Source organism: Mustela putorius, unplaced genomic scaffold, assembly GCF_011764305.1.
Source record: "Mustela putorius furo isolate JIRA1106 unplaced genomic scaffold, ASM1176430v1.1 tig00003898_pilon_pilon_pilon, whole genome shotgun sequence".
NCBI classification, from domain to species: domain Eukaryota; kingdom Metazoa; phylum Chordata; class Mammalia; order Carnivora; family Mustelidae; genus Mustela; species Mustela putorius.
Window position 1 is genome coordinate 8,362,732 of NW_025422047.1, and position 21,479 is coordinate 8,384,210.

Genomic DNA, 21,479 nt, shown 5'->3' on the forward strand with positions numbered 1-21,479 from the left:
TGGAGAACAAGAAGAAAGATTATTTTTTCCCTCAGATACACATAGCTGGCCTTGTGGATAAAGCGGTGGGACACCAATGGCTTCTCTCAGATCAGCCACCTCATGACCATTGAAACCTTGAAACATTCCTCTCTGCCCCCGCCCCCGTTTTCCATTTTTACAGCTCAGAAGAGGCCATTCCTCCATCTACATAGTAGTCTGATTTTCTCCACAGCCTTCTACGTCCTTCGTTCTTCGCAGAGTCATTTACTCACAGCCTCAAAGACTGTGGAAACTGAGGCACAAACAACAGGATTCCAGGTTGTGAAAGGTCATTCCTGGCTCAACTAAGAGGACAAGGGAACCCCCTCACCTTGTCCTCCAATGGGTGTGCCTTCTGCCTTCTACCTTCTGCCTGTGGGAGGTAGAGGCAGACTCTCCCTTCATTGGATAAGGAACTAGAGACTGAACTACAAGATGCTAATAAAAGAAAGTAGGCATGGCACAGGAATAGAACTTAGGGGACCTAGCCAAGACACTCTCTGGCTTTTCCACCAACTAGCTCTGTGGCCCTGTGCAAAGATTTTAACCTTCTGGTATTGAGCCATCTAACTCCTTTGTTACTTACCCTGTATTTTGAGAAGAATAGGGTGCATCTAAAGGCCTTTCCCACTCTAAAATCTGTGAAATGCACTCTCATTTGAATACCTATTCCCAGGTTTTCCCTCACCTTTCCACTGTGGGATACCTCCTCAGTATGGCAAAGAGCTCTTCTTTGGTTGCTGGGCTTAGGACAAGTGCCTGGTACAAGAAGAAAAGGAGTTGCCCCTGAGTTTTCTCTTGGCAGCCAGGACAGAGATCCATCTCCTGCCTTGTTTGTGCCTCCAGTACTGTCCACACATTGACTGGCAAACAACTTTGACAGGTGCACAAAACATGGTCCCTCCTTGCTGGCTCCCTCCACCCTGGATTTGCCCCCAGTCCTCCCCTGCCCTGACCCAGTAGGAAGGTCCTACCGAAGACCAGGGTAGCCTCCAAAGAGGGAGGAGGTGAATGCAGGAGACATGGTTGCTTCTGGGCCCTCAAGCTCTAGATTACACCCCTCCCACACACCCAGGCTCCCAGAGAACTCGTGTCCCAGAGGAGGTCGCCATGTGATTTCCTAGACCCTTCCCAGAGGACCTTAATACTCAAACTCCTGTATTTCCTTCTTTCTTTCACTCCTGCATTCCCTCCTTCCCCTCCACTCATCCTTCCACACTTTGACTTTCTTCATCAATTCCCCCAAGATCTTCTCCTTTCTTCTCTGTTGGAGCTTTCCATTCTCTCTCTGAACTCTCCTTTTCTCTCCTCCTGGGCCATCCTTGAATCTGGCTGAGAGGAGATAAGCGATGGAAAGTGTCTCCTTTTGGTCTCCATCAGTATCAGAAGCAGTCCTTCTGGGACACCGTGCCACAGGGCACCCAACAGGCACTGGCCACCTGAGGACGATCTGCACCAGTGGCATTTGGGGGAAGACAAGAAATAACGTGAAATACAAACTTCGACTCAAAGCAGCCTTGCAGTTAGCTGACCACTAACTTGTCAAGTGTCTGAAGACCTGAGCATCCCGATGCCACCATGAGCACATCGCAGTGTGTGAAACCCTTGACCAGCAGCAGGGTTCTCTTCTCCCATCACAGCCATAGCTCCGGGTCAGGGGAGGTTCTCCTAAATCTGCAAAGGGAAGAGACTGCTTAAGATCACATCCAGAGTGTGACCAACCTGAGACTGGCTCTTTCTACCACCCACACTAAAACTATTCCAGGGTTTTCTAGATTTTACATCTTTTCATTTGATTGTATTCTCACAGCAATCCCGTGAGGTAGACAACAGCCCTGAGGAGAAGCAGTAGTTCAAGGTGAGACAACTTGCTTTTATGGTCACACAGCGGACTCCAAGCTTCTGAACTCCATAGGGGAAGGAGGAAGAAGGGCTGGGCGCCCCCGCCCGCCAGTAGCCAAAGGATGCTGCCCAGGACACCGCCAGGACACCCGGAGAGACTCAGGCCCCGCCCCCTGACCTTGTTCTCTGCCCGCTGGGGAGTGGGGAGCTTGGGGGAAAGAGGCCTCAAGTCGTTCCCGGGACAGAGTCCTCACTTAGGCACACACCTTGGGGTGAGGCTTCTTCGGGAAGCTGATGGCCTTGCATTCAGCGCAGAAGGGGCCCCGGGAGCGTAGGAAAGCCCGGAAACCTGGAAGCCTTGGCCCAGGGATGGATGGAACGCGGAAAGGAGCCGGAGGGACGGGACGGGAGAGCGAGAGCGGGGCCATCTCTAAGACCATGGGGTCCGGAGGCGGGGCGACCCCTCCCGTCTCCTCGAGGGCGGGCACAGGGGGCCCACGCGGGCCAGGCCCCTGCTTTGTGTCCGCAAGGTCTGGGTTTCCCAGCCACCTGGAGGAGCGACAAGGAGCTTCCCCGCCCGGCAAGGGCCCTTGGAGGCCCGCGCTTTCTCTGAAAGTGAAAGGAGTGGGCGGGGGGCGCGGCCGAGGCGGGGCCCAGGAGGGCAGGCCGCGCAGGCTCCGCCTCGGGGCAGTCTCGAGCCGGGGGCGCCGAGCGTCTCCAGTCCTCGCCGCGGCGCGGGCTGGTGGGCTCCGCTGCGGCTCGCTTGCGGGGAAATGACCCTGCCCGGGGGCCCGACGAGCATGGCGCGGCCGGGAGGCGCGGCGCCCTGCAGCCCGGGGCTGGAGCGGGCCCCGCGCCGGAGTGTCGGGGAGCTGCGCCTGCTCTTCGAGGCGCGCTGCGCGGCGGTCGCTGCCGCCGCCGCCGCAGGGGAGCCCCGGGCCCGCGGGGCCAAGAGGCGTGGGGGACAAGTCCCTAACGGGCTTCCGCGGGCTCCCCCTGCCCCGGTGATCCCGCAGCTGACTGTGACAGCTGAGGAGCCGGACGTGCCCCCGGCCAGCCCCGGGCCGCCGGAGCCGGCTGGTGGCTGGCTCCCGGCCGGGGGCTCCTCGCACCTGCAGCAGCCGCGCCGCCTCTCCACCTCGTCGCTCTCCTCCACTGGCTCCTCGTCGCTGCCCGAGGACTCAGAGGACGATCTGCTGAGCGACAGCGAGAGCCGAAGCCGCGGCAACGTGCAGCTGGAAGCCAGCGAGGACGTGGGTCAGGTATGGGCCGCGGGGGCGGGGCCAGCGCGGGGCGCGGGGGCTGCGCACAGCAGACCCAGCTCGGAGCTGGCGGAGGTCTGACCCCGGCGCTCAGCCAAGGTCTGACACTCACTTCTTAGCGGGGGCACTGGGGTCGCAGGGAGGCGCCGGGCCGACCTCCTGCCTTGGCAGTTTTCTCCGGGCTTCCATCGGCGGGTCTCGGCCCGGGCCCTAGGGCGTCTAAGAAGGAGAGGCGGGAGGAGTCTGCGACCTGCCGTGGGCACCAGGTGGGGCGGAGGTGCAGATCGTGACTTGCGAGCCGGGAAGTGGGGCCGGAGAGATCGGAGGGGCTTGGACTTGCCGGGCGAACTCTCGGAGAGAGAGGGTGCGAACGAGTCTCCCTCTTTCCCCGCCCCCTCTTCCGCGCGGCGGCCCCACCTCCGCCGTTGCCACGGTTTCCCTCTCCTGAGTGGGAGTGGAGCGGCGCTCCAGGCTCTGCTCGGGAGCTGCCGCCGTCTGCTCCCCGCGCCCGCACGAGGCGTGGACTCAGAGAAGGGAGGGGCTCGGGGTTGGGGGCTCCAGCAGAGAGTGGAACGCAGCCCTTCCCCGCTTTACTGCTCCTAATTAAAGCCGGGAGAAGGTAAACTGAGGCTGGTCGCCTCTGGTAACCTGGCTGTTCGGGGCCAGGTTTGACCCCCGGATAACCCCGGTCAGGGTGCAGCGGAGTCATTCCCAGTGTCTGCCCCTTAGGGGTGTGCAGCGCCTGGGATATCCATCTTGTCCCCTCTTTTTAACCAAGGCCAAATATTTTAAATAACTACCCGCGGTCAGGGTGAAGGAGTTGCTCCAGATCCACGTTATGCAAGTGTCCCTGGAGCGGAGGGAGAGGCGATGGGCGCCCCGCAGGCTCCGGTGGCTCCCGGCCCGCCCAGAAGGGCGGTTAAGAGCTGCGGACGCACGCGGGGGTGGCCTGGGCGCGGTGCGGAGAGCCCTGAGACGCGGTGTGGAGAGCCCTGAGACGCGGTGTCCGCCTGCTGAACCCAGGCTTCGCAGCTCTGTCGGACTGGATGAGGCGGAGGAGCCCCTGTGACGACTTGCAGTTATCTGACTCAGTTACTCGCTGAAACTTACATTACCCAGAGGGCAACGTGATTTTTAAGGGATACAAGGGAAAAAGGTCTCCTAGAGCAGGAACACACACGCGTGCGCGCGCGCGTCACCCGCAGGTGTAGGGTGCTGGGAGTCCCTCTCTTCTCCCCCGGAGCTAAGGATACCCCGATCCGTGATCATTCCTAGTACAACCCCGGCTCCTACAGGGATGCGGGTGCCACCGAGGGATTTCCAGGGCGGTGGAATGTGGGGCAGTGAGAGGACTCCTTTCCCACCTCCTCCGAAATGTGGAGCAGTAGGTCTGGGTGGACCACTGCCCTGGTCCGATCTCTGACAAGCCGAGAAGCGGGTGCAGAAGAAAGTACGCCAGGATCGCAGCCCCCCCTCCCGCCCCCGCTTCCCTCTTCCGCCCCCAGTCGGAGCAGCTCCCGCGGCCCAAGCCTGCCTGCAACGTAGGCAGCCCGGCTGGGGTCAAGACTTCGGGGACCAGACGGCAGCTGTGCCCCGGGCGTCTTCGGCTGATCTCTCCCTCCCCAAGTTCCGCGGTCTTCCGGCCTGGCCAGGAGCTGGAGCAGATGGCCGCCGAGGGCCCTTCCAGCTCCAAGGCTGCGGCTCCCAGGCCTTCCCAACCCCCAGCCCGCCGGGGCCTCCCCGAAGGCAAACAGCCACGGCGGTGGCAGATAAGCCAGTAGCTGTTGACAGAGGCTGCCTGCGTCCTCGTGGAAGGGCCCGGCGCGGACTTTGCCTCGCTGCCGTCTGGGAGAGGCACAGAGCGCCGCCCAGGTTGCCTTTAGGGCTTCCCCCGATCAGAAACCGGAGGCCGTGGGAGGGCGGTAAAGGATGTGCCTGGGAGAAGGGTCATGCAGCAGCCCTGGGAGCTGCCGGCTGGCCAGCCCCTCACACTCACACCCGGGCCTAGGCACCTAACGTGCTAGCTCAGATCGAAAGGCCACCGAGAAGGCTCTGCCTTGCCTCTGCCTGGCACACAGTCACACGTGGCACATGGTGTCTTGAGTTATGTCTTGGGTTCACTCAAGACAGAGGCTCCATCTCCTAGGAGCACCGCACATTCTGTCCAGAGCCTGGGGCTGGGCTCCCTCTCCACCCCCCCTCCCAAAGTAGTTAGGACTGGGCAACCTGCATCCCTCCTGGGGCCCCTCTTCTAGAGGAGAAAGTTGTGGGCAGGGGAAACCCAGACACTTCAGGAGAGGAGTTGGGGACCTATCCCCAACAGCAGCTGGCAGGACTGTATTCTTAGGCCTTGTTTGCCTCTTAAAAAACAATGTTGGGGTGTTGGTGTAGCAGAAGACAGGTTGATTGGCTCCCCTTCCCTTGGTTCTCTTCTTTCAGGACTCCAGGATAGGTAAGGAGACCTCGATGCCATCCTGTCCTGGACCCAGAACTCCCACACTTCACTTTTCACTAATTATAGAGCTGAATTTAGGTTAACAGACTTCCTTTTTAAAAAGCAAATGCCCCTGGGAGGGTGAAGTCGTGGGTCACTTATACCTTAGTGCAAATCATTTTATAAATTTAAACTGATTGCTCTCACTACCCCACCACCACAGGGAGTGCTGATTTGATAGGGCACTGGGAACATGAGGAGGGTGTTGGGCTGGGAGAGGGCTTCAGCCAGAGATGGAATGGTTAGAGGTAGGGAGTGGGAGTCAGGAGGTATAGGGACCAGGGTCCATTCCAGCAGAAGATACACTAAGTATCTGGTGTGATTTAAGGAGTCCTCAGGCCTTCCTTCCAAAAGCTTGGCTAAAGGAGCGTGGGAGGGTAGTGTCTAGCAGTGCCCTTCCCAGAGAGAGATGCTCCCCTGTGCAGCCCCAAGGGTGGAGACCAGAAGGGGCCCCTGTGACTTCCTCAAAGACTCACATAGTCAGCTCTACTGGGTTTTTGGCCCTAAGATGCCAAGATGCCTTTGGCTGTGAGTCGGTTTCCCAGACTAGGCTCAGCAGGAGGTCAGGGCTTTGACCCTCTTTCCAGCTAAATTTCACTCTGTAACATAACAAATCTGCTTTCTGGTATCCATACAATAAAAGCCTTACCTGCTCAAAAATATCTTCCCTGCTGTTGTTCGTATGCCAAAATCCCCACCCACTGAAGAATGACTCTTCAAGAGCCTTTTTGGATACATGCATTTTTATCTGCATTCTGTTCCCTGGAGGAGGTAGCTCCCTAAGATGGGTGGTGGTGAGTTCATTGATGCTTGCATAAACTCCTTCCAGGTTTGGCCATATCCATCCGCTGGCAGGGGAGCTAAATCCTGTCCTCCCAACCTCAAGGGGTGGCTTGGGGGGAGGGGCTCAGATGAAAGCCCTTTGTAATTTGCAGGGCTGGAACCAGCCATAGTTGCAGGAACTAAATCCTCTTCTACTGACCCCACTTCCCATCTTCTGGCTCCACTCACTGCTCCTTCAAGATCCCAGAAGAAAGGACGGTGCAGTTCTCCCTTTGCACCTCACCCAGGGCTGTCTCGCTTTTCCATTGGGGTAACTACAGAACAACTGAAGGTCCCTCTAAGGACATTTGGGCCCCACTGACCCCAGAATTCTGCCAGTGGGCCCCTAAAGCTGCCTGAAACCCTACCATTAAACCCATTCTTTTGGATGAACACAGAGGTATCCATCCAACAGAGGGGGTCCCCAGGCTGATCTCAGTGTGTCCTGAGATAGCAGACATACCACCTTGTGGCTGCAAATTGCTTCAACTTATACAGAGCCATTTTATTTTAAAAAATAATAATAATTTATTAAATTTATTTTTTGTTTTTATTATTAAAGTTTATTAAATTTATTAAATAATGATGTAGGACTCCATCCCTCTCCCAAGGCAGAACAACTGAGCTACCCAGGTGCCCCTATTCTGTTTTATTTTAAGAAAAGCACCAGCTGGGAGGGGCAGAGGGAGAAGGAGAGAGAGAGAGAGTCCTAAGCAGGCTTCATGCTCAGCACAGAGCCCGAAGAGAAAGAGGGGCTGGATCTCCTGACCCTGAGATCATGACCTGAGCTGAAATTAGGAGCCAGACACTTACCCAATTCAGCCACCCCCAGGCACCCCCTTCAAAGCTCTTTCTCACCCAGACTCCCATTTGACCCCCAAAGGGAGTTTGGGCGGTAGCATGGATTCCAGAAACTGCCAGGGTAATCAGAACATGGGGAGGAGGTTGGGCTAGGAGAGAACTTCAGCCAGAGGCTGGGCTGCTTAAAGGCGGGGAGTGAGGGGATGTGAACTCCTCCAGGCCTTGACTTCCTTCTGTAAAATGGCAATAATGTTACCACAGCAGGCACTTGATGTTCATGTGCTCGATTTGAAAATCACAAGTGGGGGAAGAGGCTATAAGACGGCGCCGCTGAATACACATGGCACATACATCTTCCTGGAATTTTACTTGAGGATTTGGAGGTGGGAGAGTTTTATAATAAAACTTGGATTTATTATGCAGCAGAATGCAAACCTTGTATGTATTTAAAGAGGAAAAAAAGGGAGTTTAAAAGAGATGTCATGCTTCCAGTGGGCTGCTTCTGGCTACACCCCCAGATCCCTGGAGGTTGGACATGTGATCACACCCTAGTGTGCCATGTAGGAACTTCAGTAGGAAAACAGGAGCAATGCTTTCTGATGGAAGATGAGAAGCGCCTGGCAGGCAGTAGGCGGTCAGTAAATGGTGGCTCGTGTTATGGCAGCAGCTCTTATCCTCCCAGAGGAAACAGGCTCACACGGATGAAATTCTCACTTGGGTTCACTCAGCTAAAAAGTGACAGAGCCACCAGATTCCAGTGCTCTGTCACTAACCCCCACCGCCTCCCCATGGGAAGGGGCTTTCTGGTCAACAGCCTTCCCTTGCTTAGGCCACTGTACCTGTTCTCCCTCTCTCATTCACCTTCCTCTGATCAGGGAGGCTGGATTTCTTTCTTTCTTTTTTTTTTTTTTTAAATGATTTTTTTAAAAGATTTTATCTATCTATTTGACAGAGAGAGATCACAAGTAGGCAGAGAGGCAGGCAGAGAGAGAGAGAGGAGGAAGCAGGCTCCCTGCTGAGCAGAGACCCTGAGATCACGACCTGAGCCGAAGGCAGTGGCTTAACCCACTGAGCCACCCAGGCGCCCAGGGAGGCTGGATTTCTAAGTTGAGTTCCAGTCCTTTAACTCTTGCAATGCATACATAACTTCTCTTAGATAAGCATTCCTGGGAGGAGGCAGCAGACACAGCATGGATGAGTGAACCTGTGTACTTCAGAGGTTGGGCACAGGACTGATGAGTCTTGGGTGAGAAAAGGAAAGGTCCAGAGTCTGAGAGCCTCTCAGGATTGGGTGGAGGCCAGAAGCAATGTTTGTGAGACAAGCGGTACACCAAACTCTCCACTTCCTCCACAGTTTCATGTGAGATGACAGGCTCTCGGGTTTCTGGGTCTGGATTAAGAAGACCAAGGGTAGGGGTGTCTGGGTGGCTCAGTGGGTTAAAGCCTCTGCCTTTGGCTCAGGTCGTGAGAGCCCCTGCATGGGGCTCTCTGCTCAGCGGGGAGCCTGCTTCCCTCTCTCTCTCTGACTGCCTCTGTGTGTACTTGTGATCTCTGTCTGTCAAATAAATAAATAAAATCTTAAAAAAAAAAAAAAGAAGAAGAAGAAGAAGAAGGGCTCCTGGGTGGCTCAGTGGGCTAAGCCACTGCCTTCAGCTCAGGTCATGATCTCAGGGTCCTGGGATCGAGTCCCGCATCGGGCTCTTTGCTCGGCAGGGAGCCTGCTTCCCTCTCTCTCTCTCTCTCTCTCTCTGCCTACCTCTCTGTCTACTTGTGATCTCTCTATATAAAATAAATAAATAAAATCTTTAAAAAAAAAAAAAAAGAAGAAGAAGAAGAAGACCAAGGGTAGCCTGGCCCTAGCCAACTGGTGGGGAGGGAGATGGCCTCCAGGAACAGCAAGAGGGTCTTAGGAAGTCCCCAGTCATTCTTTTCCCAGGCCTTGCCAGGCTAGCTTCTCTGCTCTGGGCCTTTGCAAAGATTTGTTTTCATGTTTGTCTCTCTAAATGAGAGTAACCACTGGTCCAAAATGAATGAAACAATATCCAGATTTGTCTAGCTTCTGCTTCAAAAGGGGTCCGTGAGGGAGGCACAGGGGTGGGAGCCTGTCACATTAAAGCCTCATTTGCTACTCATAACAACCCAGTGAGAGTGATTATTTCCCCATTTTACAGATGAAGAAACCGACCCTCAGAGAATTCTCAGGCCCCAGAATCTCCTGAGGCATTGTTAGAAATGCAAAATTTTTTTATTTCACCCAGACCTACTCAGAATTTCCCTGAGGCAGACCTGAGTGTCTGCATTTTTTGAACATGGGTGACCATCAGGTGATTCTCATGCTCAGGAAAGTTCTAAATCCTTGACAGAACACTTTAGTAACCTACCCACACAGCTGGAGAGCAGACCTGGGGTGAAAACCTTCTGACATTAAGTCCAGGGCTCTTTTCCGCAGGAAATGGAGAAGCTGGATGTCTGCCATCACCCTGTGCCCATCTCAGTATCCTTTGCACAGGCTCACAATACACTTTCCTTGAGTGAGGGAGTGATTGAATGAATGAATCATGGGGCCCTAGCTGCTTGCGGTGGGCTGGGGCAGGAGGAGACCCTACACCAAGGGAGGGAAAGCTTGTGCATTGCTGAGATGCCAACGTGCACGCCGTGACCCTGTCGCTTTCAGAAAAGCCACTGGCAGAAGATCCGGACCATGGTGAATCTGCCCGTCATGAGCCCTTTCAAGAGGCGCTACGCCTGGGTGCAGCTGGCTGGGCACACGGGTGAGCACAGGGCAGGCGCCGGCGGGGCGGGCGGGTGCCCGGGAAAGGAAGGGACCGGGCAGCGCTAACTGGTGCCAGTCCGCAGGGAGTTTCAAGGCGGCTGGCACCAGCGGGCTGATCCTGAAGCGCAGCTCGGAGCCGGAGCGCTACTGCCTGGCGCGACTCATGGCGGACGCGCTGCGCGGCTGTGTGCCCGCCTTCCACGGCGTGGTGGAGCGCGATGGCGAGAGCTACTTGCAGTTGCAGGACCTGCTCGACGGCTTCGATGGGCCCTGCGTCCTGGACTGCAAGATGGGCGTCAGGTACACGTGCCCAGCCTGTCTGGGCGGGGGCACAGGGCGGGGAGAAGCGCTCTCCCGGGTGCCCGGAACCGCGCGGGACGGGGTCCAGGTCTGCGTTCCCTCACGCCCACCTGCCTGCCCCTCCGCAGGACTTACCTGGAAGAGGAGCTGACCAAAGCCCGCGAGCGGCCCAAGCTACGGAAGGACATGTACAAGAAGATGCTGGCGGTAGACCCCGCGGCTCCAACCGAGGAGGAGCACGCGCAGCGCGCGGTCACCAAGCCACGCTACATGCAGTGGCGAGAAGGCATCAGCTCCAGCACCACGCTTGGCTTCCGCATCGAAGGCATCAAGGTGGGCCAGGCCCGCTTTGCTCTGCAGCGCCCTGCCCCCCGCCCTGCCCTAACCCCACCGCGGTCTGTGGGTCCTCCCTATGGATCCCCGCCACGAGGCCTCCTCTGGCTGCCTTCCCGCCTTCCCGCCTTCCCCGGCAGCCCACGCCCTGGGAGGTACAGCCACTCTAGCCGGATCCTCTCCCCTCGAGCAGAGGAGAGGCACGGGAACACTGACACTTCCTGTCCCACTTCCTTCAGAAAGCCGACGGCTCCTGCAGCACCGACTTTAAGACCACGAGAAGCCGGGAGCAGGTGATTCGCGTCTTCGAGGAGTTTGTGCAAGGGGACGCGGAAGTGCTGGTGAGCGCCGGATTCTAGAACCCTGAGTTGTTGGGGAACCTGAAACCGAGGGTTGCCCCCTAGATCATCCGGTCTGGTGCCCTCACCTGTCACCCCCATCGTAGCATTTATCGCACCCGGGGACTTATGTCTTCCTTACCATGGTATCCTCCAAGCCAAGCATGCATCGTGGCCCCTGATGCTAGCAGAGGCTCGATTAGTATTTGGTTAAATCTGCCCTCCTACCCTATCCCGCCCTCTCCAGAGGAGGTATCTGAACCGCCTGCAGCAGATTCGCGACACCCTGGAGGTCTCTGAGTTCTTTAGGAGGCACGAGGTAAGAGGGGGTAGGTCCAGGTGCGGGGCCTGTGGTCTGTGAGGGCTACAGCGGGAATGGGATGGGGATCTTCTCCAGGAAAGAGCTGCGGCCTGACCATGTGGGGCTCGGCAGGTGATCGGCAGCTCGCTACTCTTCGTGCACGATCACTGCCATCGAGCGGGTGTGTGGCTCATCGACTTCGGCAAGACCACGCCCCTCCCCGACGGCCAGACCCTGGACCACCGGCGGCCCTGGGAGGAGGGCAACCGCGAGGACGGCTATTTGCTGGGGCTGGACAATCTCATTAGCATCCTGGCCAGTCTGGCAGAGAGATGAGGCTGAGCCCCCGTTCTAACAGACCTTCGGCTGGGTCTCCGCCATGCATGCCAGCGAGAGACTGAAACCCCGCGGTGCGGGGCGGTTTACACTGTTCTGCAGGGCCAGGTGCCAACCACTATGGGACGCACTGCACGCGCTGGGGGCTGTCCCCCATACAAGACCCAGAGTTCCCAGAAACGATGGCACTAATTAACAGGGGGTGGGGGTGGGGGAGGGGTGGCTGGGACAATGGGCTCCTTCCTGGGCCCAGCTCTTCTGAGGGGGCTGTATATCTCTTTAGAGAGGCCAGGTAACGAATTTTATTTCGCAGGCACTAGATCTATTGGTCTAACCTCCCACACTACAATGGACAGCCTTTCCCAATAAAACTCAAAAACACCAGCTTTGGTGACTCAGGCCTCCTCCCCTCCTTCCTCTGGTCTCTTTCTCACTTCTCTGGCATCCCTTATGTCCACTCAGATCACTGGAGGGTTTGCGAAGAGCTCTTTACTGGAGGCATCTGTAGGACTGGGGGCTGCCCAGATGAAGAATGCTCATGGGGGAAAGGTAATCCAGAGAATGCTTCCCGCAGGAGGCAGTTTCTACCTCTGGTCCCAAAGATCAAAGGCTGGGAGTGGCCAAGCTCTTCTCTAGGAAGCCTGAGCTGGTTTCCAGGATGGAGGGTCCAGTGGTGCCAGGCTGGCCTGAGACAGGCCCAGACACATAGCACAGACTCCAGGGGACAGAAGCTACTGGAATAATAAGCTCCCTAAAAGCCTGAGGAAGAGTGCAGGGAGAAATCACTGTTACCCATAGCGCCTGAGTCCTCACCTTCAGGGCCCCTTGGGACCCGAGAGCCAAAGGGAGATTCCTCTGGATTCGTTTGGAATACCCTCTGAGGTTGGAAGTCCTTGGATTGAGGGGTTTTGAGGCTAGAAGGCAGGCAGGAGTCAAGGAGCTTCCCTCCCTAGCTCTCCAGATTCAGTTTCTAGGCGTGTGGGGTTCTTAGGCCCTCCAAAGACCTGCTCTCCAACCCAGAAGTCCCTTCCTGCTCCAGGATGGGCCCCAGGTCCATTGGCAGGAGTGAATTTGGCACATCAGGGTCCTGTAATGGCGGGGCAGGAGAGCAGGGGACCACAGCATTGTTCCGTGACTGCCCTCCTGACCCTCAAGATCAACATGGTCAAGGTGGGTCAGGGGCCACACCTGAATATGGTATCTGAGATGCTTCGAGATGCCAGCAAAACTGGGATGGAGTTCAGGCTGGTGCTGCCAACACTGGGTAGAGGCAGGAGTTCATCCCACCCATGGCTGTGAAGGACCTTTCTCTCTGGACAACACTCCACATTCACACAGGCCCTGGAGAGCCCTGGGGAGGGCTCATCCATCCACCTCCAGCAACGAAGTACAGCATGTCCAGGTTGGTGCACCCAGGCTAGGGGATGTAGCCTAATGAGACTTCCCAGAGCAGTACCCCCAAAAGATCTGCATCATGAGTGGAGGAAACTGAATGAAGCCCATCAGGCACTGCCCCCCCCCTTTCTCTCACATGAGGTGGCCCAAGGGTAGAGAGGGGGTTGGGTCGGTTATCACCAGGAGTCTGTCTTGGATGTGAAGATGCCCTCCAAGAAGGCCTCTAGGACATCCACCTGCCTGGCAGCCCTCTCTGTAATAAACAGCTCTTCGGGGAGGGAGGAGGACCACCATGAGCTGCTCAAGTGCCACCAGAGGGCCTGTAAACTCCCTTGGAGCAGCAGCCTTCCCCACCTCCCCAGACCCCACACCTGTAGATATCTCTTGCCATCCCAAAGTCTCTAATCTTGGCCACTCAGCTGGGCCCAGTACAGTTCAGCAGGCAGCTCCTGGCGGCAGCATTCTTGCAGGCAAAACATCACCACCAGAACTCAGAAGCTCTTGCCCTGATCTGTTTCCATTAAAGTTATATGGAAGAGCAGTTCCTTGGGGAGAGGGTTGAGCCACTCCCCCACACCCTGTGAGTCAGGATCACTCCCAAAATGTGGATGAAGTGATTTTCTTCCAGGTAGTGGCAGACCGGGACTCTGTCTTGGGCCAGATGGAGCAGGTCACGCATGGCCAGAGGTAATGGCTGGCCCTGGGTAGGGCCGAGTGCATTAGTCCATGTGTGTTTTAGGACACAAGGACAGGGTCTTTATTATTATTATTATCATTATTTTTTAAGTAACACTTTACTTTGAAGATTTTTATTTATTTATTTGACAGAGAGAGATCACAAGTAGGCTGAGAGGCAGGCAGAGAGAGAGAGAGAGAGAGAGAGAGGAGGAAGCAGGCTCCCTGCTGAGCAGAGAGCCCGATGTGGGACTCGATCCCAGGACCTGAGCCGAAGGCAGCGGCTTTACCCACTGAGCCACCCAGGCGCCCCTTTATTATTATTTTTAAAAATTTTTATTTCTAGAGAGAGAAAGAGAACATGAGCAGGAGTTGGGGGAGGAAGGTGCAGAGGGAGAAGTAGACTCCCTGCTAAGCAGGGAGCCCAACATGAGATTCGATTCTAGGACCCTGGGATCATGACCCAGCTGAAGGCAGATGCTTAACCCACTGAGCTACCCAGGTGCCCTGCCCATCGCCCACTCTTCAGACAGGGTGTATAGATGGGCTCAGTGGGCTGGGAGAAGGGTCTTACCAAGTGTGGCTGGCTGTTCCTCAGGACACTCCTTACATCCTCTCCAGACATCAACTGGAGCAGAATTAGGCAAGGGGCAGTCCAGAGGCGGAGCCCCACATAGCACACAGTGTTCTGATGGCTGAACTTGCTGGGTGGGGGTGCACATATCCGAGCTGCCAGCAGGGAGGGAACCAGGCTGTAGGTTCCACAAAACTGGAGACAGGCTCTGTATCACTAGGGCTGCTACCTCTCACCCCAGGGTGAAGAGCAGCTGTCCTGAGAGGGAGTTCTGCTCCCACTCTCCGCCCCGGCTGCTAGCCCCAGGCGCACCTGATGGTGAGCCCTCCGTGAGGAAATCAGCTCATCCTGACCAGAGCAGAGTTCTGGCAGGGTCTGGGGAGGAAGATGGCTCCTGGGCTCCCCCAGACACTTCAGGAGAGTGGGCTGATCCTAGCTCCAGCAACTGTTCCAGAAGTTCCACCCCTCTCACCTTGACAGCCACCTGCAGGGGGCTGGGGTCCCCAGGAAGGCCAATTACCAGTCCCTCATGGACTTTTCCAAAGGTACCATGGCTCAGGGCTCTGTAGGAAAACAGGTTGGAAGGGCATGGGTGGATGGGCCTGGGGAATGGTCCTAGAGGAGCTAGTGCCTACTTTCCCTTCTTGCCATCCCCTACATGCCCAGGTGGCCCTATCTGAGGACTCAAGTCTTTCAGCATCTCCCCAAGTACAAACCCTACTGAGGCGATGTTGGCTGGCACAGAACCAGGGCAGAAGAGAGAGAAGGTATGGGCTCAGGGTGGAGGTGGGAGTCTATGATGGGGTTTTCCTTATGTCCTTGCAGACATCCTGGGTAGAGGCAACCCTTGCTCCAAATCATAGGGTCCCCGCCATCCCAGAATTGGGGATGACAGCTGACTTTGGACAGGTTACTCTGCCTTTTGGAATTTCTCTGACTTCTGTCTCCTCCACACAGAGGTTTGGGGCCTGATGCTCTCTATGAACCATAATTTAGCACAGCAGGGCACAGGATGGGAGTGGGAAGGATTCAGAGGGCATAGATTCTCAGAGGAGGGAAAGAACTTAACCAAGCATGCTGACATTGGCTGGGGAAACTTCTGTAGGCCCTGGGGGCAGGCCAGGGCTGGGCCTAGCCACACCCCGCCTAGAAGTAGTAGGGGTTGAGGGCTGTCCTGATGATGGAGGTTCAAGGATTGCTCAGCTCAAGCTCAGGGCCTGGCAGCCTTGTCCCCCACAAGCCCTGACACTTCTTATGGTTCACTGAGGAAGAAGGGCAAACTCTCTACCTACTCATCTGGCCCACCTGCTTTGCCACCCCTCCACCCAGGACATCTCTCCAGACACCCATTAAGGCAAACGTCTTCCCTGGGCCTGCACAGCTGCTTCTACACTTAGAATCCCAGAGGAACCCATGCTGGAAGGAGAGATCTTGAAATCAGCCATGTCTGTCCCTGGGACCCCACACACAGCTCAGTGAAGAGGTGGGCAGCTTTGAATCAGCCATGCCTCCTGGATGTTCCTTACCCGGAATCAGGACCCCACACACCATAAGGAGTCTCAGTGTAGAGGTCACAATGACAATCACCAACAGAACCAGAGGGCCTGGTAGAGTGGGCAGGTCTAGGGAGAAAGACACCTCTCTGTCTTTGGGACAGAGTGGGAAGCTCCTCTCTGTCTTCTTCCCCAAATTTTACCCATACCACAAGATTCAGCCCAAGTGTTAACTTTTTCATGATGTTTTTTCCCCCACTGATCCTAGATAAAAGCAACCTTTCCCTCCTGAGAAACCCTAAAATATTTTAAGTCTCCCATGGCAATTGTCACGTTAATAGATATCTATATCTAAATCTAGATACATATCTGAGTGCCTGGGTGACTCCATGGGTTAAGAGTCTGCCTTCAGCTCAGGTCATGATCCCAGGGGCCTGGGACAGAGCCCTGCATTGGGCTCCCTGCTCAACAGGGAGTCTTCTCCCTCTCCCTCTACCTCTCCCCCCTGCACTTCTTTTTTTTCTTTAAGATTTTATTTATTTATTTGACAGACAGAGATCACAAGTAGGCAGAGAGGCAGGCAGAGAGAAAGAAAGGGGGAAGCAGGCTCCCCGCTGAGCAGAGAGCCTGATTTGGGGCTTGATCCCAAGACCCTGAGATCATGACCCAGCCGAAGGCAGAGGCTTTAACCCACTGAGCCACCCAGGCATCCCTCTCCCCCCTTCTCTTGCTCTCTCTCATGTGTGTTCTCTACCCCCTCTAATAAATAAACAGAATCTAAAAAAAAAATAAATCTAGATTCATATCTAGATAGAAAAATAGGTAGGTAGATAGATAGGTATCACCCCTCCACACTAGACCACTTGTCTACATGCTCCTTGAAGACAAAGCATATGCTGATGAAGCTCCAATCTCCTGCCCAGCCCCGGGAATGGTGCCTGGCACACACCAGTCATCTCTCCCAGTTCCCTTCTGCTCCTCCCAGCCCATGGCCCCAGGAGTCCTGACCGTGGACAAAGGCATTCATTTGGCTAACCAGAGCCCTGCCTGCCATTGGCAGTCTTTCAAAAGGCAATGACCAGACCTGAGGTGCGATCAGATCTCTACTTCTCCATGGCTCTCCATGACTGAGTAGAAGAATGGATATTGCAGGGTGAGGGTGGCAGACAGACACACTTTTCCAGCCACATGGTGAATTCTAGTCCTGGACTTTATTTTAAGATTTTATTTATTTGACAGAGACACAGCGAGAGAGGAAACACAAGCAGGGGGAGTGGGAGAGGGAAAAGCAGGCTTCCCGAGGAGCAGGGAGCCCGATGAGGGGTTCGACTCCAGGACCCTGGGATCATGACCTGAGCTGAGGGCAGATGCTTAACAACTGAGCCACCCAGGCGCCCCTGGTCCTGGACTTTAGAACAATGAGCAGTACCTGGCATTTAAGAGGTGGGGGGAGGGTCTGGAGGACTTCTGTCAAGTCTGCAGGCTATAGGTAGGGTTCACTGCAGGGGTGTATGAGGGATAACCCATCTTCCCCATCAACCCAGAGGATATCACTCTCTGAGGCATCACCCCCTGGAAATTGAAAAGTGATAGAACGTTTGGCTACAAAATGGGGGGAGGAAGCGGCACACAAATGGGAAGTGAGCTTATGAATGGGGGGAAGCTGTTGTCTCCAGGTGCAACTAGTGTGGCCCTTTCTACGCTAGCATTACAACACAGGTGCTCCCCACTCCGAAGTGGGAGCCAGGAGCCAGACAGGTGGGTGGGAGTCATCAGCAGGAGCCTAAAGGCCTGGCTCAGGCTGGCTGGGACAACCTCCTTGTCTGCCTGAAATCCTCTGACTTCATGTCCTCAGCTACAGAATGGGCCAGGCCCAATCCACATGTTCCATTTTTGTGAGAATGGAGATGTGTATAAAGTACTTCTGAACAGGATGGCTTAGACAGACTCAAAGGCTTTCGCTCTTTACACCAGTGATTTCCAAACTCTGGAGTGTATTAAAATCACCCAGAGGATTGATTGAAACACAGAAGGCTAGGAGTGTTACTTAGAGTTTCTGATTCAGTAAGTTGGAGAGGGACTGAGAACTTGGATGTCTAACCATTTCTTAGGTGGTACTAATGTTACTGGTTCAGAAACCACACTTTGAGAACTATTAACTTAAATTACCCCTGCCTGGGGCACCTGGATCACCACCCCTCATGCACCAGGATCACCACCCACCTCCCCCTGCTCCACACTTGGTCTCCTGATTTCGGCTCAGGTCATGATCTTAGGGTGCTGAAATGGAGACCCAGGTGGAGCCCCCAGGCAAGACCCACCACACGCTCTGTGCTGGGAGTGGAGACTGCATAAGATTCTCTATCTGCCCTCAGCACCCCCTCCTCTCTCCCTCTCTCTCTCTCTCTCTCAAAAAAAAAAAAAAAAAAAAAAAAGAATAAATTATCCAGGCCTTTCTGCCTCTCTGCTCAGTTTGCTAATTTAGCTAGCTCTAAGTTCCTAGGACTGCTGTAGAGCAAGGAGACCTGTTGTGATTAAAAAAAAAAAAAAGGCCCAGATTTAAATGAAAATCTAGGGAATCCTGTCTGCTTGTGTGATTTGCAGCTTACTTGATCTCTTTTCTTTTTAAAAAGATTTTTTAAATTTAATTTTTTCAGTGTTCTAAGATTCATTGTTGCTGCCCACACCCAGAGCGCCATGCAATAAGTGCCTTCCTTAATATCCACCACCAGGCTCATCCATCCCTCCACCCCTCTCTTTTCTATTTTATTTATTTATTTGACAGAGAGAGATCACAAGTAGATGGAGGGGCAGGCAGAGAGAGAGAGAGAGTGAGAAGCAGGCTCCCTGCTGAGCAGAGAGCACCAAGCGAAGCGGGACTGGATCCCAGGACCCTGAGATCATGACCCAAGCTGAAGGCAGCGGCTTAACCCACTGAGCCACCCAGACGCCCCAACCCCTCTCTCTTTTTTTTTTTTTTTTTAAAGATTTTATTTATTTATTTGACAGAGAGAGATCACAAGCAGGCAGAGAGGCAGGCAGAGAGAGAGAGAGAGAGCTCCCTGCTGATCAGAGAGCCCGACGCGGGGCTCGATCCCAGGACCCCGAGATCATGACCTGAGCCAAAGGCAGAGGCTTAACCCACTGAGCCACCCCCTCTCTTTTTTAAAAGATTTATGAGAGAGAGAGAGAGCGGGCGTGCACGCGCTCACCAGTGGGGGAGGGGCAGAATCTTAAGCCGACTCCACACTGAGTGTGGAGCCCAATGTGCGGCTCAGTCTCATGATCCTTAAGATCAGGACCTGAGCTGAAACCAAGAGTCAGGCACTTAACCCACAGAGCCACCCAGGATCATCTACTTAATCTCTTGGGAGCTTTTTTTTTTTTTTTAAGATTTTATTCATTTATTTGACAGACAGAGACCACAAGTAGAGAGGCAGGCAGAGAGAGAGGAGAAAGCAGGCTCCCCACTGAGCAGAGAGAGAGAGAGCCCGATGCGGGCTCGATCCCAAGACCCAGCCGAAGGCAGAGGCTTTAACCCACTGAGCCACCCAGGCGCCCCTTTCCCAAGAGCTCTTAACTCTACTTGTCCTGGGGCCCTGAGCGGGGCTCAACCGCTTCCCCACCTATCCTTCAGAGGGTATGTTCTAAGGTTCCAATGACACTTCACCCTGGGAGCCCCTGAGCTCCCCTCCTTGAGAGCGCACCTACCCGGGTAGCCGCCAACTACTGCACCCGCACTACAGGCCCCGCCGCCGCCCCCGGAGCCCCGGAGTGCGGCCCCGCGCAGCGTACCCCAGGCCTCCGCGCAGCCCTGGCCGCATTCCGCCCCCTCCTGCGAGGAGCGGCCGGCCTGCGGAAAATGGGACCCGCGACGTCCAGCCACCCCCTCCGTCTGCGGGGCGACAGCGTGATGGCCCGCACCGGGGACGGGGAGCACTCCCTCCTCCCCCGACCCCGCCTCCCGCGCGCTCACCTGCGGCGCTGCCTTTCTCGCTGCTCCCGGGCGCCGCGGAGCGGTTCTCCAGTTTCTCAGGTGAGACCTGAAGCCGGCCTCGGTCCCCGCGCCGCAGGTGGGCCCGCTCTCCTCCTCCGGCCGCCTCCAGCCCGGGGCTCTAGCTAGGCGGCGTGCGGCTACCGGACCTGCGGCGCGCCAGCCATCGAGTGAGGGCCGTCGAGTAAGGGAACGGACTCCAGGCAGGGCCCAGAGACCGGGAGCCCAAGGACCGGACGAAGAGCTTGTGTGGGCGCGCCCGCAGCCAGAAGCTTGGGACCCCAAAGCGGATTGCTGGGGGCGGAAGCTGACCATGCTGAGGGCAGCACGTACCCCGCCACCCCCGCCACCCCTGCCGCCTTGCGCCCAGCGCCGTGACCCCGAGACCCCTGCGGCCCCCTCCGTCGCCGCGTGCTCCTCAGCGACCCAAGATTCTCCGAGGCAGACGAGCTGGCTCTCCGGGCTTTCCTGCGGGCAGCGGGCGCCAAATTCGGCGGGGCCCGGGACGCTCCCCTCACAGCGCGGGGGTCTGGACCTCGAGGAGCGACCTCGGTCTGCCCGGCCCTAGCCCCGGTGAGCTTGAGCTGCCTCATCCCACTGGCTCCGCTCGCTCCGGGACAGGCGTCCTCTCCCTGCTGCCCAGCTAGGATGTAAAGCGGCTCCCCGCGACCAAGGGAGAAGACGGCAGAGACGAAGACGCCGTGCGCCGGCGACAGGTGGTTCTCCGCGCCTTCGGCCCCCGCAGGTAGGTAAGCTGAGATCCTACGGAAGCGGGCTCGGAGTCCGTGGTCCTCGCGCTGCTCGCCTGGGGCACATGTTGGTGAAAAAAGCGGCTCCAGAATTTATCTGAGGGGCTTAAGAGGCTGTGGTTGATTTTGAAAAGATGGGGAGACTAGATCCGTACGCCAGATTAGATTTTACACTTATTTTAGGAGGCTTAATGGAGATGGGGGGTGGTGGTGTGCTCCAGCCACCGCTTAGCGCCGCAGCTGGTTAGGGGCTCTCCAGTGGCAAGCAACAGGCTCCTAGGTACTGGGCTAATTCAGTGGCGACCATTACCTCCGACCCTGGTTCCACTGGAAGAAGGGACAAAGTCGCTAGGGCCACACAGGGTTGTGGAATATACCCTACAACAATGTGGTCACCTGAGGCCTTCTGTCCCCTGACTTTAGAACTTCAGACACCAGGGTCACCACCCATCTCCCCCTGCTCCACACTTAGAGGTACTCGCTGGTGGCTGGCGCCCACCACACCTGCATACCTTTCTGAAGTCCCGTGGTACTCATTGTCACCATCACTCTGCTGCTGGTGTGTGACTTGTTGCACTGTTTGTGTGGGTCCTTGCCCGCCACAGGCCCACGGGATGAAAACAGCCAAGTCCTGTCAGTGCCTTGGAGCAGGGAGGGAGGAAAGAGTCATAGAACATCTGACCTGGCCTGGTAAGGTGAGCAGAGAAGGGAGGGAGAGCCTGGAGCTCACCTGGAACTAGGGGAGAAACTAGCTCTAAGCAACTAGGTGGGGCGGTGACGTTCGCATCTTGAAGCTGGCAGTGACAGGGGCAAGGATGGCAGAAAAGCTGCCTGGGACCCCGAGTTGGAGCAAAGAATGGTTCCTGAAATGTGACAGCGAGACAGTGGGGTTGGGAAAGGGGGCCTGTGGTTAAATGGGGACAAGAGATAAAGATCGATAAAGAGATAACCTCTCAACATCTAGCCCTTGTCTCTT

General features: G+C 55.9%; 3 protein-coding genes and 1 long non-coding RNA gene across 4 annotated transcripts; 1 reads left to right on the forward strand and 3 right to left on the reverse strand.

Moving 5' to 3' along the window:
- Positions 1-2,538, reverse strand: LOC123388320. Its single transcript, XR_006602885.1, has 2 exons — positions 2,130-2,538; positions 1-1,695 (listed from the first exon to the last, which is right to left on the reverse strand). It is a non-coding gene; the product is annotated as an uncharacterized LOC123388320 (long non-coding RNA).
- ITPKA (inositol-trisphosphate 3-kinase A) lies at positions 2,517-12,007 on the forward strand. The gene is made up of 7 exons (XM_004751145.3): positions 2,517-3,125; positions 9,917-10,013; positions 10,099-10,315; positions 10,444-10,648; positions 10,888-10,989; positions 11,234-11,305; positions 11,420-12,007. Exons 1-7 carry the CDS (start codon positions 2,637-2,639, stop codon positions 11,621-11,623), a joined length of 1,386 nt encoding a protein of 461 aa, XP_004751202.1. The 5' UTR covers positions 2,517-2,636; the 3' UTR covers positions 11,624-12,007.
- A 219-nt stretch (positions 12,008-12,226) lies between these two features.
- On the reverse strand, positions 12,227-16,950 carry LTK (leukocyte receptor tyrosine kinase). Its single transcript, XM_045067941.1, is given in 10 exon segments — positions 12,227-12,309; positions 12,437-12,710; positions 12,812-12,916; positions 12,960-13,086; positions 13,196-13,241; positions 13,331-13,481; positions 13,596-13,718; positions 14,268-14,462; positions 14,740-14,830; positions 16,937-16,950. Coding segments are annotated over 10 exon segments (1,209 nt in total).
- A 259-nt stretch (positions 16,951-17,209) lies between these two features.
- LOC101672697 (leukocyte tyrosine kinase receptor) lies at positions 17,210-21,040 on the reverse strand. The gene is made up of 5 exons (XM_013055359.2): positions 21,016-21,040; positions 20,366-20,559; positions 20,035-20,222; positions 19,737-19,873; positions 17,210-17,332 (listed from the first exon to the last, which is right to left on the reverse strand). Exons 1-5 carry the CDS (start codon positions 21,038-21,040, stop codon positions 17,244-17,246), a joined length of 633 nt encoding a protein of 210 aa, XP_012910813.1. The 3' UTR covers positions 17,210-17,243.
- Positions 21,041-21,479: the final 439 nt, after the last annotated feature.

What these genes read in the sequence shown, in the direction of transcription:
- LOC101672697 (XM_013055359.2), bottom strand. Translation starts at nt 21,040, where the DNA reads ATGAGTACCACGGGACTTCAGAAAG. An exon ending in GAGAGGACGCCTGTCCCGGA is followed by an intron (nt 20,223 to 20,365) that starts GCGAGCGGAGCC and finishes CGCTGCCCGCAG; the next exon opens with GAAAGCCCGGAGAGCCAGCT. An exon ending in CCCCAGCAATCCGCTTTGGG is followed by an intron (nt 19,874 to 20,034) that starts GTCCCAAGCTTC and finishes GCCTAGCTAGAG; the next exon opens with CCCCGGGCTGGAGGCGGCCG.
- ITPKA (XM_004751145.3), top strand. Translation starts at nt 2,637, where the DNA reads ATGACCCTGCCCGGGGGCCCGACGAGCATGGCGCGGCCGGGAGGCGCG. An exon ending in AAGGGGACGCGGAAGTGCTG is followed by an intron (nt 10,990 to 11,233) that starts GTGAGCGCCGGA and finishes CGCCCTCTCCAG; the next exon opens with AGGAGGTATCTGAACCGCCT. An exon ending in AGTTCTTTAGGAGGCACGAG is followed by an intron (nt 11,306 to 11,419) that starts GTAAGAGGGGGT and finishes GGGGCTCGGCAG; the next exon opens with GTGATCGGCAGCTCGCTACT.